Raw genomic sequence first — 16,737 nt, 5'->3', positions numbered from 1 at the left:
TCTTGGTCAGCTAACCACTCAGACAAACAAGGTTGGTTACAATTTGCAGGAGATAATGCTGCCTCCTTCTTGTTTACAATGTCATCTGGAAGTGAGAACAGGCATTCGCATGGCACTGTTGTAGGTGGCATAGCAAGATATTTACATGCCAGATGCGCTAAAGATTCTTATGTCCCTTCACACTTCAGCCACCATTCCAGGGGACACGTGTCTATGCTGATGACGGGTTCTGCTTGATAACCATCCAGAGCAGTGCGGACCGATGCATGTTCATTTTCATCATCTGATTCAGATGCCCCCAGCAGAAGGTTGATTTTCTTTTTTGGTGGTTCGGGTTCTGTAGCTTCCTCATTGGAGCATTGCTCTTTTAAGACTTCTAAAAGGGTGCTCCACATCCCGTCACAATCAGATTTCGGACAGCACTTCAGATTCTTAAACCTTGAGTCGAGTGCTGTAGCTATCTTTTTAAAAATCTCACATTGGTACCTTCTTTGCGTTCTGTCAAATCTGCAGTGAAAGTGTTCTTAAAATGAACAAACTGGTCAGCCTCACCTTAGTCCCTTGAAAAATCTTGGAGCAGGTCCTCAAGGAATCCATTTTGAAGCACTTGGAGGAGAGGAAAGTGATCAGGAACAGTCAGCATGGATTCACCAAGGGCAAGTCATGCCTGACCAACCTGATTGCCTTCTATGATGAGATAACTGGCTCTGTGGATGTGGGGATAGCAGTGAACATGATATATCTTGACTTTAGCAAAGCTTTTGATACGGTCTCCCACAGTATTCTTGCCAGCAAGTTAGAGAAGTATGGGCTGGATGAATGGACTATAAGGTGGATAGAAAGCTGGCTAGATTGTTGGGCTCAACGGGTAGTGATCAATGGCTCCATGTCTAGTTGGCAGCTGGTATCAAGTGGAATGCCCAAGGAATTGGTCCTGGGGCCGGTTTTGTTCAACATCTTTATTAATGATCTGGAGGATGGGATGGATGCACCCTCAGCAAGGGTCCAGAGTGACCTGGACAAATTGGAGGATTCAGCCGAAAGAAACCTGATGAGGTTCAACAAGGACAAGTGCAGAGTCCTGCACTTCGGACGGAAGAATCCCAGGCACTGCTACAGACTAGGGACCGAATGGCTAGGCAGCAGTTCTGCAGAGAAGGACCTAGGGGTTACAGTGGACGAGAAGCTGGATATGAGTCAGCAGTGTGACCTTGTTACCAAGAAGGCTAACAGCATATTGGGCTGTATAAGTAGGAGCGTTGCCAGCAGATTGAGGGGTGTGATCATTCCCCTCTATTCAACATTGGTGAGGCCTCATCTGGAGTACTGTGTCCAGTTTTGAACCCCACACTACAAGAAGGATGTGGCAAAATTGGAGAGAGTCCAGCGGAGGGCAACAAAAATGATTCGGGGGCTGGAGCACATGACCAGGAGGAGAGGCTGAGGGAACTGGGATTGTTGAGTCTGCAGAAGAGAAGAGTGAGGGGGGATTTAATAGCTGGTTTCAACTACCTGAAAAGGGGTTCCAGGGAGGATGGATCTAGACAGTTCTCAGTGGTGGCAGATGACAGAACAAGGAGCAATGGTCTCAAGTTGCAGTGGGGGAGGTTTAGGTTGAATATTAGGAAACACTATTTCACTAGGAGGGTGGTGAAGCACTGGAATGGGTTCCCTAGGGAGGTGGTGGAATCTCCTTCCTTAGCTGTTTTTAAGGTCACTCTTGACCAAGCCCTGGCTGGGATGATTTAGTTGGGGATTGGTCCTGCCTTGAGCAGGGGGTTGGACTAGATGACCTCGAGATGTCTCATCTGACCCTAATCTTCTAGGATTTTATGTACTGGGTCATTATCGGAGACTGCTATAACATGAAATATAGAATCACAGAATATCAGGGTTGGAAGGGACCTCAGGACGTATCTAGTCCAAACCCTACTCAAAGCAGGACCAATCCCCAACTAAATCATCCCAGCAGAATCCGGGTAAAACAGAGCAGGAGACATACAGTTCATCCCCAAGGAGTTCAGTCACAAATTTAATTAATGAGTTATCTTTTTTAATGAGCATCATCAGCATGGAAACGTGTCCTCTGGAATGGTGGCCGAAATGTTTAATACCCCTCTGCCCCTATGTAACGCTGCCCTCGGGAGCCAAAAGATCTTACCGCATTATAGGTGAAACCATGTTATATCAAACTTGCTTTGATCCGCCGGAGTGCGCAGCCTCGCCCCTCCAGAGCACTGCTTTACCGCGTTATATTCGAATTCGTGTTATATCAGGTCACCTTATGTCAGGGTAGAGGTGCATATCTAGCATACAAATGTTTAATATATCTAGCATGTAAATGCCTGGCAACGCTGGCTACAAAAGTCCCATGCGAAGACCTGTTCTCACTTCCAGGTGACATTGTAAACAAGAAGTGGGCTGCATTATCTCCCACAAAAGTGAACACACTTGTTTGTCTTAGCGATTGGCTGAACAAGAAGTTGGCCTAAGTGGACTTGTAGGCTCTAAAGTTTTACGTTGTTTTGTTTTTGACTGCAGTTATGTAACAAAAAAAATCTACATTTGTAAATTGCACTTTCATGATAACATAAGAACGGCCACACTGGGTCAGACCAAAGGTCCATCTAGCCCAGTATCCTGTCTGCTGACAGTGGCCAGTGCCAGGTGCCCCAAAGGGAATGGACAGAACAGGGAATCATCAAGTGATCCATCCCGTCGCCTATTCCCAGCTTCTGGCAGACAGAGGCAAGGGACAACATCCCTAAAGAGAATGCACTACAGGACTTGTATGAGGCAAACTGAAAAATATTATTTCTTTTATTGTATTCACAGTGCAAATATTTGTAATACAAGTCATATCAAGTGAGCACTGTACACTCTGTATGCTGTGTTGTAATTGAAGTCAACATATGTGAAAATGTAGAAAAACATCCAAAAATATTTAATAAATTTCAGTTGGTATTCTGTTGTTTAACAATGTGCTTAAAGCTGTGATTAAGCACGATTAATTTTTTTAATTGCAATTAATTTTTTTTAGTTAATCGCATGATTTAACTGTGATTAATTGACAGCCCTACTGAGCCTTTTGCAAGGGAGTTGGGAAGGGAGGGGGGGTCCCTTGTCGGTCCTACCTGTTCCCCTGTAGTCCCCTTAAAATCTATAATCCAAACCATATTCCAAAACCCCTTTCTTTAAACCACCCTTCCATTAACTAGGAGACAATGCAGGCAGAAGCCCAGCAGCAGAGTGGGGGCTATCCAGTTTATTGCGCTGAGTGTAGCATGTACGATTACCTGCCTTGTGGGCAGGTGGCGTATGTGTGCAGTCGGTGCAAGGAGCTCCTGGCCCTCAGAGACCACGTACGGACTTTGGAGGCCAGGGTGGCGGAACTGGAGAAGCTAAGGGAGGCAGAGAGGTATGTTGATGAGGCTTTCCAGGACACTGTAGAATTGTCCCACCTCCGCTCAGACAGCCTCTGTGCTGTTGAGGAGGAAGAAAGGCCCAGGGAAGCAGAGCAGTCAATGGGAGCAGAGGGAAACCTTCCCACAGTTGGGACCCTCCTTCCAGATGGTGCTGGGGTTGCCTCTCGCACTGAGGTTACCTCTCCGGGGGAGGGAACTCCAACTGCTAGGAAAAAGCAGGTGTTAGTAATGGGAGATTCGATCATTAGAAACATAGATAGCTGGGTTTGTGATGATCGGGAGAACCGTATGGTGACTTGCCTGCCTGGTGCGAAGGTTGCGGATCTCTCAAGGCTTCTAGACAGACTTACGTGTAGTGCTGGGGAGGAGCCGGTGGTCGTGGTACATGTAGGTACCAATGACATAGGGAAGGGTAGGAGAGACGTCCTGGAAGCCAAATTTAGGCTGCTAGGGAAGAGACTGAAATCTAGGACCTCTGTGGTGGCGTTCTCAGAAATGCTCCCAGTTCCACGCACAGGGCCAGGTAGGCAGGCAGAGCTTCAGAGTGTCAATGCGTGGATGAGATAATGGTGTAGAGAGGAGGGGTTTACGTTCATTACGAACTAGGGAAACTTTTCGGATGGGGGGAGCCAATACAGGAGAGATGGGCTCCACCTAAACCAAAGTGGAACCAGATTGCTGGCACTAAACATTAAAAAGGTTGTAGAGCAGTTTTTAAACTAGGAGATGGGGGAAAGCCGACTGCTGCAGAGGAGCATGTGGATCGGACACAGACTTCTCTTAGGGGAAAGTCTGATGAAAGGGAATCTCCAAGTTATAGTCAGGAGCAGAGGATGGAAGAGGATAATGTAAGGGCGAGATCACATGATAAACCGTCACATAAAAAAGAATCTGGCACATCAGAAAAGGGCAGACAAATAAACAGGGAGAAGTTTTTAAAGTGCTTGTACACAAATGCTAGAAGTCTAAATAATAAGGTAGTTGAACTAGAGTGCCTTGTGATAAAGGAGGATATTGCTATAATAGGCATCACAGAAACCTGGTGGATTGAGGACAATCAATGGGACACAATCATTCCGGGGTACAAAATATATCGGAAGGACAGAACAGGTCATGCAGGGGGAGGAGTGGCACTATATCTGAAAGAAAATGTAGATTCAAATGAAGTAAAAATCTTAAGCGAATCCACATGTTCCATAGAATCGCTATGGATAGAAATTTCAGGCTCCAGTAAAAATATAACATCAGGGATCTATTATCGACCACCTGACCAGGGATTTCAATTATCCCCATATTGACTGGGAACATTTCACTTCAGGACGAAATGAAGAGATAAAATGTCTCGATACTTTAAATGACTGCTTCATGGAGCAGCTGGTACGGGAACCCACAAGGGGAGAGGCAACTCTAGATTTAATCCTGAGTGGAGCACAGGAGCTGGTCCAAGAGGTAACTATAGCAGGACCGCTTGCAAATAGTGACCATAATATAATAACATTTAACATCCCTGTGGTGGGAAGAACATCTCAACAGGCCAACACTGGCATTTAATTTCAAAAGAGGAAACTATGCAAAAATGAGGGGGTTAGTTAAACAAAAGTTAAAAGGTACAGTGACTGAAGTGGAATCCCTGCAAGTTGCATGGGCCCTTTTTAAAGACACTGTAATAGAGGCCCAACTTCAATGTATACCCCAAATTAAGAAACACAGTAAAAGAACTAAAAAAGAGCCACTGTGGCTTAACAACCATGTAATAGAAGCAGTGAGAGATAAAAAGACTTCCTTTAAAAAGTGGAAGTCAAATCCTAGTGAGGCAAATAGAAAGGAGCACAAACACTGCCAGCTTAAGTGCAAGAGTGTAATATGAAAAGCCAAGGAAGAGTTTGAAGAACAGCTAGCCAAAAACTCCAAAGGTAATAACAAAATGTTTTTTAAGTACATCAGAAGCAGGAAGCCTGCTAAACAAGCAGTGGGGCCCCTTGACGATCGAGATACAAAAAGAGCGCTTAAAGACAATAAAGTCATTGCGGAGAAACTAAATGGATTCTTTGCTTCAGTCTTCATGGCTGAGGATGTTAGAGAGATTCCCAAACCTGAGCTGGCTTTTGTAGGTGACAAATCTGAGGAATTGTCACAGATTGAAGTGTCACTAGAGGAAGTTTTGGAATTAATTGATAAACTCAACATTAACAAGTCACCGGGACCAGATGGCATTCACCCAAGAGTTCTGAAAGAACTCAGATGTGAAGTTGCGGAACTATTAACTAAGGTTTGTAAACTGTCCTTTAAATCGGCTTCGGTACCCAATGACTGGAAGTTAGCTAATGTAATGCCAATATTTAAAAAGGGTTTTAGAGGTGATCCCAGCAATTACAGACCGGTAAGTCTAACGTCGGTACCGGGCAAATTAGTCGAAACAATAGTAAAGAATAAAATTGTCAGACACATAGAAAAACATAAACTGTTGAGCAAAAGTCAACAGGGTTTCTGTAAAGGAAATCGTGTCTTACTAATCTATTAGAGTTCTTTGAAGGGGTCAACAAACATGTGGACAGGGGGGATTCAGTGCACATAGTGTACTTAGATTTCCAGAAAGCCTTTGACAAGGTCCCTCAACAAAGGCTCTTACATAAATTAAGCTGTCATGGGATAAAAGGGAAGGTCCTTTCATGGACTGAGAATTGGTTAAAAGACAGGGAACAAAGGTTAGGAATTAATGGTAAGTTCTCAGAATGGAGAGGGGTAACTAGTGGAGTTCCCCAAGGGTCAGTCCTAGGACCAATTCTATTCAATTTATTCATAAATGATCTGGAGAAAGGGGTAAACAGTGAGGTGGCCAAGTTTGCAGATGATACTAAACTACTCAAGATAGTTAAGACCAAAGCAGATTGTGAAGAACTTCAAAAAGATCTCACAAAACTAAGTGATTGGGCAACAAAATGACAAATGAAATGTAATGTGGATAAATGTAAAGTAATGCACATTGGAAAAAATAACCCCAACTATACATACAATATGATGGGGGCTAATTTAGCTACAACGAGTCAGGAAAAAGATCTTGGCATCATCGTGGATAGTTCTCTGAAGATGTCCACGCAGTGTGCAGAAGTGGTCAAAAAAGCAAACAGGATGTTAGGAATCCTTAAAAAGGGGATAGAGAATAAGACTGAGAATATATTATTGCCCTTATATAAATCCATGGTACGCCCACATCTCGAATACTGTGTACAGATGTGGTCTCCTCACCTCAAAAAAGATATTCTAGCACTAGAAAAGGTTCAGAGAAGGGTAACTAAAATGATTAGGGGTTTGGAGAGGGTCCCATATGAGAAAAGATTAAAGAGGCTAGGCCTCTTCAGCTTGGAAAAGAGGAGACTAAGGGGGGATATGATAGAGGTATATAAAATCATGAGTGATGTGGAGAAAGTGGATAAGGACAAGTTATTTATTTATTCCCATAATACAAGAACTAGGGGTCACCAAATGAAATTAATAGGTAGCAGTTTAAAACAAATAAAAGGAAGTTCTTCTTCACACAGGGCACAGTCAACTTGTGGAACTCCTTACCTGAGGAGGTTGTGAAGGCTAGGACTATAACAATGTTTAAAAGGGAACTGGATGAATTCATGGTGGCTACGTCCATAAATGTCTATTAGCCAGGAAGGGTAAAGAACGGTGTCCCTAACCTGTGTTCATCAGAGGATGGAGATGGATGGCAGGAGAGAGATCACTTGATCATTGTCCGTTAGCTTCACTCCCTCTGGGGCACCTGGCATTGGCCGCTGTCGGTAGACAGATACTGGGCTAGATGGACCTTTGGTCTGATCCGGTATGGCCGTTCTTATGTTCTTATGTTCTGTTTACCCTTTTTCCAGATCATTTATGAATACGTTGAATAGGACTGGTCCCAGTACAGACCCCTGGGGGACACCACTATTACCTCTCTCCATTCTGACCATTTATTCCTACCCTTTGTTCCCTATCTTTTAACCAGTTACCAATCCATGAGAGGACCTTCCCACTTATTCCATGACAGCTTATTTTGCTTAAGAGCCTGTGGTGAGGGACCTTGTCAAAGGCTTTCTGAAAATCTAAGTACACTGGATCCCCCTTGTCCACATGCTTGTTGATCCTCTCAGAGGATTCTAGTAGATTGGTGAGGCATGATTTCCCTTTACCAAAACCGTGTTCACTCTTCCCAAGAAATTAGGTCATCTCTGTGTCTGGCAATTCTGTTCTTTACTATAGTTTCAACCAGTTTGCCCAGTGCTGAAGTCAGGCTTACTGGCCTGTAATTGCTGGGGTCACCTCTGGAGCCCTTTTTAAAAGTTGGCATCACATTAGCTATCTGCCATTCATCTGGTACAGAAGCTGATCTAAACGATAGGTTACAGCAGGGATTGGAACCTTTGGCACGTGGCCCATCAGGGAAATCCGCTGGCGGGCCGGGCCGGTTTGTTTACCTGCAGCGTCCGCAGGTTCGGCCAATGGCAGCTCCCCCTGGCTGCGGTTCGCCGTCCCAGGCCAATGGGGGCTATGGGAAGCGGTGGCCAGCACATCCCTCAGCCTATGCTGCTTCCTGCAGCCCCCATTGGCCTGGTGCAGTGAACCGTGGCCAGTGGGAGCTGTGATCTGCGGACGCTGCAGGTAAACAAACCGGCCCGGCTTGCCAGAGGATTTCCCTGATGGGCCGCATGCCAAAGGTTGCCGATTCCTGGGCTAAAGACTACAGTTAGTAGTTCTGCAATTTCACATTTGAGTTCCTTCAGAACTCTTGAGTGAATCCTGTCTGGTCCTGGTGACTTATCGCTGTTTAAATGCATCAGTTTGTTCCAAAATCACCTCTGTCTGGGACAGTTCCTCAGATTTGTCACAGTCCCCTCTCTTGGCAGGTCTTCGACAGCTCAGGCTCCTTCCTGTCCTACATCAACACGCTGGCCGACCCACTGTATGGGCCGCAGGGCCTGGCGCTCACCTCGGACGGACACGTGGTGGTGGCTGACTCGGGCAATCACTGTTTCAAGGCCTATCGCTACCTGCAGTAGCTGAGGGACCCTGGGCAGGCCCCGGCCTGCGCCTGCCCCGCTGTCTGGACTAGAGACCGAGGGGCCACTTTCCCCACCTGCAGGCTGGTGCTGAGCGCCCAGCCCACCAGAGGTGGGGGGGCTGCAGGAGCCCTGGGCCCCCCACGCTGCAGTGCAAAGGACTGTCGAGTGGGGAGACCCGCCCCTGTGCCTGCCAGCCCAGGCCCCAGAGCAGGGAGACCGGCCCATGGAGAGGGGCGGCCCACTGGATCCCCCCGGCTGCGGTGAAGGTTAGTGGCTGTCCGCCCTTCCCCCCTGCCCGGGCCCTTTGGTGTTTGCTGAGGGGCCACCCCTCCCCCCAGCCGTGTGGGCTAGAGGGTCAGTGGGGCTGTGGGCGCTGGGGGCCTTGATCCTTCTCCCTGAGATGCAGCATATCCTGCCCATCAGCATCCCTGTGCAACCCAGCAACACCCGCCTCTGAGTCCTCCAGCAACACCCGCCCCCCTGTACAACCCAGCAACACCCGCCTCTGAGTCCCCCAGCAACACCGCTCCCCCTGTACAACCCAGCAACACCTGCCTCTGAGTCCCCCAGCAACACCGGTCCCCCTGTGCAAACCAGCAACACCCGCCTCTGAGTCCCCCAGCAAGACCCCCACCGTACAACCCAGCAACACCCGCCTCTGAGTCCTCCAGCAACACCCGCCCCCTGTACAACCCAGCAACACCCGCCTCTGAGTCCCCCAGAAACACCCGCCCCCTGTGCAACGCAGCCACACCTGCCTCTGAGTCCCCCAGCAACACCGCTCCCCCTGTACAACCCAGCAACACCCGCCTCTGAGTCCCCCAGAAACACCCGCCCCCTGTGCAACACAGCAACTCCCGCCTCTGAGTCCCCCAGCAACACCTGCCCCCCTGTACAACCCAGCAATACCAGCCTCTGAGTCCCCCAGCAACTCCCACCTCTGAGTCCCCCAGCAACACCCGCCCCCTTTGCAACCCAGCAACTCCCGCCTCTGAGCCTCCCAGCAACACCCGCCCCCTGTGCAACCCACCAACACCCGCCTCTGAGCCTCCCAGCAACACCCCCCAAACAACCCAGCAACACCTGCCTCCAAGTCCCCCAGCAACACCCGCCCCCTGTGCAACCCAGCAACACCTGCCTCCGAGTCCCCCAGCAAGACCCCCACCGTACAACCCAGCAACACCTGCCTCTGAGTCCCTCAGCAAGACCCCCACCGTACAACCCAGCAACACCTGCCTCTGAGTCCCCCAGCTCCACCCACCGCCCTGTACACCCCAGCAACACCCGCCTCTGAGTCCCCCAGCTCCACCCGCCCCCCTGTACACCCCAGCAACACCCGCCTCTGAGTCCCCAAGCAACACCCCCACCGTACAACCCAGCAACACCTGCCTCTGAGTCCCCCAGCAAGACCCCCAGTGTACAACCCAGCAACACCCGCCTCTGAGTCCCCCAGCAACACCCGCCCCCTTTGCAACCCAGCAACTCCCGCCTCTGAGCCTCCCAGCAACACCCGCCCCCTGTGCAACCCACCAACACCCGCCTCTGAGCCTCCCAGCAACACCCCCCCATACAACCCAGCAACACCTGCCTCCGAGTCCCCCAGCAACACCCGCCCCCTGTGCAACCCAGCAACTCCCGCTTCTGAGTCCCCCAGCAACGCCCGCCCCCTGTACAACCCAGCAACACCCGCCTCTGAGTCCCCCAGCTCCACCCACCCCCCTGTACACCCCAGCAACACCCACCCCCTGTACAACCTAGCAACACCCACCTCTGAGTCCCCCAGCAACACCCGCCCCCCTGTACAACCCAGCAACACCGCTCCCCTGTACAACCCAGCAACACCCGCCCCTGAGTCCCCCAGCAACACCCGCCCCCCTGTACAACCCAGCAACGCCCGCCCCCTGTACAACCCAGCAACGCCCACCTCTGAGTCCTCCAGCACCATCCACCCCCCTGTACAACCCAGCAACACCCACCTCTGAGTCCCCCAGCAACGCCCGTCCCCCTGTGCAACCCAGCAACACCCGCCCCCGTGCATCCCAGCAACACCCACCTCTGAGTCCCCCAGCAACACCCGCCCCCTGTGCAACCCAGCAACGCCCGCCCCCTGTACAACCCAGCAACGCCCACCTCTGAGTCCTCCAGCACCATCCACCCCCCTGTGCAACCCAGCAACGCCCGTCCCCCTGTGCAACCCAGCAACACCACTCCCCTGTACAACCCAGCAACACCCGCCCCTGAGTCCCCCAGCAACACCCGCCCCCCTGTGCAACCCAGCAACACCCGCCCCCTGTACAACCCAGCAACTCCCACCTCTGAGTCCTCCAGCACCATCCACCCCGCTGTACAACCCAGCAACACCCACCTCTGAGTCCCCCAGCAACGCCCGCCCCCTGTACAACCCAGCAACACCCACCTCTGAGTCCCTCAGCTCCACCCGCCCCCTTGTACACCCCAGCAACACCCACCCCCTGTACAACCTAGCAACACCTGCCTCTGAGTCCCCCAGCAACGCCCGCCCCCCTGTACAACCCAACAACATCCACCTCTGAGTCCCCCAGCAACACCCGCCCCCTGTACAACCCAGCAACACCCGCCTCTGAGTCCCTCAGCTCCACCCGCCCCCCTGTACACCCCAGCAACACCCATCCCCTGTACAACCTAGCAACATCCGCCTCTGAGCCACCCAGCAACACCTGCCCCCCTGTACAACCCAGCAACACCCACCTCTGTGTCCCCCAGCAACACCCAGCTCCCTGTACAATGCAGCAACACCCGCCTGTGAGCCACCCAGCGACACCCGCCCCCTTGTACAGCCCAGCAACACCCACCCACCGCCCATTGCTTCCAGTGCTGCCCAGCAATGCCCACCCTCTGTACTCACCAGCAATGCCTGCCCAGCCCCCCTGGTGTCCACTAGCGACACCTGCCCCTGCAATGCCAACCTGCTGCCACATGTGCCCCTAGCAACACCTGTTGTGCTCCCCAGCACCCCCAACTGTCCAGTGTCTCCCAGCTTTGCGCCCACCAGTGACCCCCCAGCTGTCCCCCCCGATCTGCCCTCCAGCACCCCCTCCCCCCAGTGTCTCCCTTCTCGCTAGAGTTGATCTGCACTTTATTTCTGTGGCTGGTTTCAGGGGACGGGGCGGCCGAGCCCAGCGCTGAGGGCAGTGAGGGGTCGTGGGACCTGGCGTGGGGCTGGGCAGTGTGGGGGTTGCCCTGGTCTCTGCCAGGCCCTGGCTGGGGGCGCTTCTCACTCCGTTACTCCAGGGACTCGTGCCCCAGGCCTGCCTGGTGCAGCACGTCCCCCAGCCCAGTTCCCCCACCCCCTCTGTGGTGGGGGCTCGTCTCCAGGGGATCCTCCAATCCTGCCTGCACCCCCTGCCCACGGAGCCCCACAGCTATGGCCACAGGCTGTGGGCTCCCCAGGAGCCAGCTCTTCCCCTCTGCCAGGGCAATGCGGCCCCTCCCAGCCTGGCTCACAGCCTAGGAGCCACCAATTGCAGCCCCCCCAGCTTTCAGCCCCTCCCACCTCTGGGGTGCGAGCGGGGGCAGGGCTGCCGTATGCTAACGAACCATATGTACAAAATAAAGTATTCTGAAAAGCCCCTGGGCCCTGTCCCTGTGGTGGGAGGACAGACCCACCTCCTGCTCCTGCCAGCGGGGTGCTGGGCTGCCCTGAGGGGGTGCAGCGCTGTGGGGATCGGGGGGCCCTGGGGTGCTGGTGCCCACAGGGTTGGGGCAGTGCCTATGCCGGGCTTACATGGGAGGCCTCGCCGAGGGGCAGCCGGGGGCCTCTGCCATGTGGCCCTAGGGCAGTGAGTGTGTGAGGGGGGTGCCTCTGCTAGCGCTGGGTGAGAAGGTGGATCTGTGGGTGCTGTAACACAGACTGACCCAGCTGCTGGGGATATGGGGTGTGTCGGGGGCAATCTCCTGGCCTGCTTTCCCTGCCCGTCCCCCCTTGGTACTGCCTGTCTCCTGGCCTGGAGGGAGCCAGTGACGGGTGCTGGCTGCCCCTCTGCAGGCCAGATCCTGGCCCCCACCCAGCCCTGGCCTGGCCCTCTCCTAGCTCTAGCTTGGCCTGGCCTGGCCCTCCCCAACCCTGCCCTGGCCTGGCCCTCCCCCAGTCCTGGCCTGGCCTGGCCTGGCCTGTCCCTTTCACAGCCCTGGCCTGGCCTGGCCTGGCCTGGCCCTCCCCCAGCCCTGGCCTGGCCTGGCCCTCCCCCAGCCCTGGCCTGGCCTGGCCTGGCCTGTCCCTTTCACAGCCCTGGCCTGGCCTGGCCTGGCCTGGCCCTCCCCCAGCCCTGGCCTGGCCTGGCCTCGCCTGTCCCTTTCCCAGCCCTGGCCTGGCCTGGCCCTCCCCTAGCTCTAGCTTGGCCTGGCCTGGCCCTCCCCAGCCCTGCCTTGGCCTGGCCCTCCCCAGCCCTGCCCTGGCCTGGCCTGGCCTGGTCCTTTCGCAGCCCTGGCCTGGCCTGTCCCTCCCCCAGCCCTGGCCTGGCCTGGCCTGTCCCTCCCCCAGCCCTGGCCTGGCCTGGCCTGGCCTGTCCCTCCCCTAGCTCTAGCTTGGCCTGGCCTGGCCCTCCCCAGCCCTGCCTTGGCCTGGCCCTCCCCAGCCCTGCCCTGGCCTGGCCTGGCCCTTTCGCAGCCCTGGCCTGGCCTGTCCCTCCCCCAGCCCTGGCCTGGCCTGGCCTGGCCTGTCCCTCCCCCAGCCCTGGCCTGGCCTGGCCTGTCCCTCCCCCAGCTGTTTCCTGCCCTGGCCTGGCCCTCCCCAGACCTGCCCTCCCCTGGCCATGCCTGACCCTTTCCGCCCCTCAGCCACACACCTAGCCGTGCCCACTCCCCGCTCTGCGTTGGGGCACCAGGCGGGTGGGGGGCGAGTCGCTGTGGCCACGGCCGGAAGTGACTGACAGGGCCTGGTGGCGGGGGATACAGCTCAGCCCCTCGCTGCCTGTGCTGGCCTCACGGGGCTTTCCTGCCCTAGGGATCCCTGGGGTCCCCCGGTCCACAGCCCAGTCCGCAGCCCCGTGCTGCAGCTGGGCCCTGGTACTGCTGACAAGCCACATGGGCAGCAGCGGGCACCTGGGAAATGAGCAGCCCCCCAGGCTCAGCCCCCCCTGCTCGGCCCTCACTCGCCCCCACCCAGCAGCTCGGGTCCTGTCCGGGCGGGGCAGACAACAGCGAGGCCGTGGGGGTTAGGGTACGGGCTGCGTAACATGTCTGTGGACGTCACTGGCTGGGCTGGCACCCAGCTGGGCACACGGGTGCCCGGGCAGGCTGAACGCCTCTTGCTGGGGCAGGGCGATGGGCTCTCACAGCCGGGGGGGGGGGCAGCTTTAGGGCCAAGCAGCATGATGCCCTCATGGGCTGCACCCCAGGCAGGGGAGCACCCCACCCCCAGCCCTCCGCTGACCCCAAGGGGCTGAGGTGAGCCGGGCCAGGCTGGCGCGGACGGGGCCCAGCTGATGGGTGCCCATGAGAAAGGGCAGAGTCTCCACGCCTGGGGCCTGGGTGTAAATCAGCAACAACCAGAAACCTTCCTAGCAAGTCCCATCCCCCTTCCCCGCGTGGCCTTGGTGTGAGCAGTGGGGATGGGAAGGTTTCCACGGCTAGTGCTAGCGCCCACCCCCAAGGCATCAGCACTGGGAGCTTGGCCCGGCTCCACCAGCAAAGCCTCCGGGCTCCCATTGTCTGCTGGCTGCCTGGGGCTACGCCGAGGCTGCACTGAGCCCGGTGCTTAGCCAGGCAGTGTCATGAGGGAGGCCGGAGTGGCTGAGCGCTGCATCCGTGGGCTGGGCGAGCTCCTATGCGCTTGGTTACGCTGTGGCCCTGCGGTGTCCCGGTGCTCGGGGGCTGGTGCTTGCCAGAGACCAACTCAGGCCCAGCAGCTGACTTGGGGCCCCTGCTCGCCCGCCTTTCGGGCTCTGGCCACCATGTCACCTGTTCCTCTGGGTGACGCCCTCCTATGACCCCACATGTGACCCCTCTGTGGATTGCAACCCGAGTTCCTCCAGCAATGTGCATGGCCCATGTGTGGGATCCCAGAGCTGCCTGCTGGCTTCGAATCCCCAACAGCCGTGCCGGGCGCTACAGGATCCTGGGGCCCAGTGTGCTCTTAACCCAGGTGTCTGCAGGTGGCTCCCCCACGCCATGGCAGCCTGCACAGCTCAGCAGGACGACCCCTCACCAGGCCTTGTGCAAACCCCAGCTGGGCTGCACTAGGTCACGGGGCCCATGTACAGCCTAGATCTGCTGGTGCGACCCCCCCGTTGTCTAGCGGCCTTGGCCAAGGGACATGCAGTTGAGGTGGATGGGATCGTTTTCCCAGCCAGTGCAGCCAGGTCTGTGCCTACTTTGCTCCAGGGGGCAGAAAATCTATCCTGTGCCATTGGTGGCCAGTGGCTTGTGGCTTGGCCTTGGCCTTGGCCTGTGCGGCCGTGGCAGCCGGGAAGGGTTCACTGAGGGCTTGGTTCCCTCTCCAGGACAGGTCAGAGCCCCTGAGAACGTCCACCTGCTGCAGCGAACTGAGCGGAGCCCTGAGCTGGCAGCGCAGGCGGGAGGAGACGGGCGAGTGCGGCTCTGCGACCGACGTTGGCAGCCGGGCAAAGGCAGGAAGCAGCCCAGGGAACCGGCCGGGTGCAGAACAAACAGGCCCTTGCTGTGATCTCCAAGGCCTGGGCTGACGAATGGGTCTGGGTTCCCTTTCCCACCCGCCTGCAGCAGGGCGCTGTGGGCCTGGAGGGTAAAGGGCCAGGGGAAGGTGGCAACACCCGGAACTGCCTGGGGATGTCCAACCAGCATGGACCTTCAGCAGTGCCCAGCCCCGGCAGCTGGCTCCATGCTGCTGTGGAAGGTCGCTGGCACTGCCTGTGGGTGGCTCCTTCTTAGGTGGGCTTTATGCATCCCTTATACCGTGTGCTGCAACATTGCCCAACGGCACCCAGCTGGGAGAAGGCGCCTCTCACATGTGTAAGGAACACTGACCATGCCTGGACCTCCGGGCGTGGCACAGCCAACTCGTTGGCATGGCTGTGGCATGTGGAGGCAGCCTGGCGTACTTCCTTCTGAAACCAGAGAAACCCACCTCCAGGTTTGTCCCAGTACCAGAGGGGCCAGCACAACCCAGTTTACAGGGGCCACGTGGGCTCCCTAGCTGGGCCTGAGAACCGAGCCGCTGGAAGCACATCCACTCAACATGGAGTCCCCGGTGACGATGACATTTCGGGACCGGCCAGGGAGCCAGTTTTGAATCCATTGCACGGGTGCTGTCATGATTTTGTGTCATTCTCGGTTTTTGATCAGAATGTCGTGTGGTACCAAAGCAAACGCCTTTCAGCCACCTGTCTGTTACAGCAGCCAAACTGGTCATCGCCTCTAACAAGTCATGTCAGTGTCACAGGGTCTATAGCCATAAACCCATGTTGAGTGGCATTAATTCCGTCATCTCCACTAACGCTTTAGGAATCACATCCCATGTTGGCCATTTCGCTACTTTGCCCAGGATTGATGTCAGACTGACAGGCTGCTCCAGGCCAGCCCTTTGGCCCTTTTGAAATATTGGCACAATATTAGCTGTCATCCAGTCTGCTGGAACAACCTCAGACTTACTGAAAAACAACGTTAACGGTTTTCAAACCCTTGGATGCGAGCTATCTGGAGCTGCTGATTTATAAACCTCTAATGTTAGTAGCTGCTGTTTAACATCCTCCAGCGATTCTAGTGGAATGAAACAAGTGCCAACCTCGTCATTTGATAGGACAACAGGATGTTTTTCCCCCAATACAAGATAAAAATATTTATTCAACACTTTTTCCTTTTCTGCATTATTATTGACCAAATCTCTCAGTTCTGCCTTGTAATACACCAAGATCACTGATAGGATTTGTTTTCTTAATATTCTTTTTAAAACTTCTTGTCCTTAATTCTACTGGCCACAAATTTCTCCTTGTGTCCCTTATCAGTTTTCTACAATTCCTGATTCCTGGGGGTTACAGTTTTTGCTATCAACTCTCCCTTTCTTCCATTTGTTAGAAGGGGGGTTTGTAGCTGACGTCTCGTCTAAGCCAGGTTGGTTTTAACCACTACGGCCTTTCGCCGGGGTGGGATGGTGGCTTTTGGAGCAGCTAGGGAAGTGTTACAGTCCCCAGTTACTTGTCACAGATTTCTGTTTAATTCTTTCTCCCAATTGGAGATGATGGGATGGATTGCACCCTCAGCAAGTTCGCAGATGACACTAAGATGGTGGGAGAGGTAGATACGAGTTCTTT

General features: G+C 54.5%; 2 protein-coding genes across 31 annotated transcripts in view; one reads left to right on the top strand and one right to left on the bottom strand.

Annotated features, from left to right (window-relative positions):
* Window positions 1-16,093, top strand: part of TRIM3 (tripartite motif containing 3) — a 68,026-nt gene extending 51,933 nt beyond the window's left edge. For 14 of the 17 annotated variants that reach the window (XM_050959228.1, XM_050965679.1, XM_050964847.1 and 11 more), the window contains one exon: window positions 14,953-16,093. In XM_050959228.1, coding sequence (XP_050815185.1) covers window positions 14,953-15,153 — 201 coding nt within the window. In that variant the 3' untranslated portion in view covers window positions 15,154-16,093. Of the gene's footprint in view, window positions 1-8,317; window positions 8,740-14,952 lie in introns of those variants that run through there. The other 3 variants (XM_050967196.1, XM_050956724.1, XR_007774761.1) reach the window with 2 other exon arrangements.
* LOC127042930 (uncharacterized PE-PGRS family protein PE_PGRS3-like) lies at window positions 8,741-11,790 on the bottom strand. 14 transcript variants are annotated; one of them, XM_050936659.1, is made up of 8 exons: window positions 10,942-11,142; window positions 10,839-10,889; window positions 10,142-10,163; window positions 9,758-10,038; window positions 9,412-9,556; window positions 9,232-9,283; window positions 9,108-9,180; window positions 8,741-9,057 (listed from the first exon to the last, which is right to left on the bottom strand). In XM_050936659.1, the coding sequence occupies exons 1-8, from the start codon at window positions 11,120-11,122 to the stop codon at window positions 8,741-8,743; spliced, it is 1,122 nt and encodes a 373-aa protein (XP_050792616.1). In that variant the 5' UTR covers window positions 11,123-11,142. The 14 variants fall into 14 exon arrangements, 13 of the variants coding, with proteins under 13 accessions (XP_050792616.1, XP_050792859.1, XP_050793003.1 ...); XM_050936902.1 differs by lacking the exon at window positions 10,142-10,163 and having other exon boundaries at window positions 9,758-9,858; window positions 9,908-10,061; XM_050937046.1 differs by having other exon boundaries at window positions 11,020-11,142.
* Window positions 16,094-16,737: the final 644 nt, after the last annotated feature.

This window comes from Gopherus flavomarginatus, chromosome 1, assembly GCF_025201925.1.
Source record: "Gopherus flavomarginatus isolate rGopFla2 chromosome 1, rGopFla2.mat.asm, whole genome shotgun sequence".
In the NCBI taxonomy this organism is placed as follows: Eukaryota; Metazoa; Chordata; order Testudines; family Testudinidae; genus Gopherus; species Gopherus flavomarginatus.
This window is presented reverse-complemented; position numbering and strand designations above follow the sequence as displayed.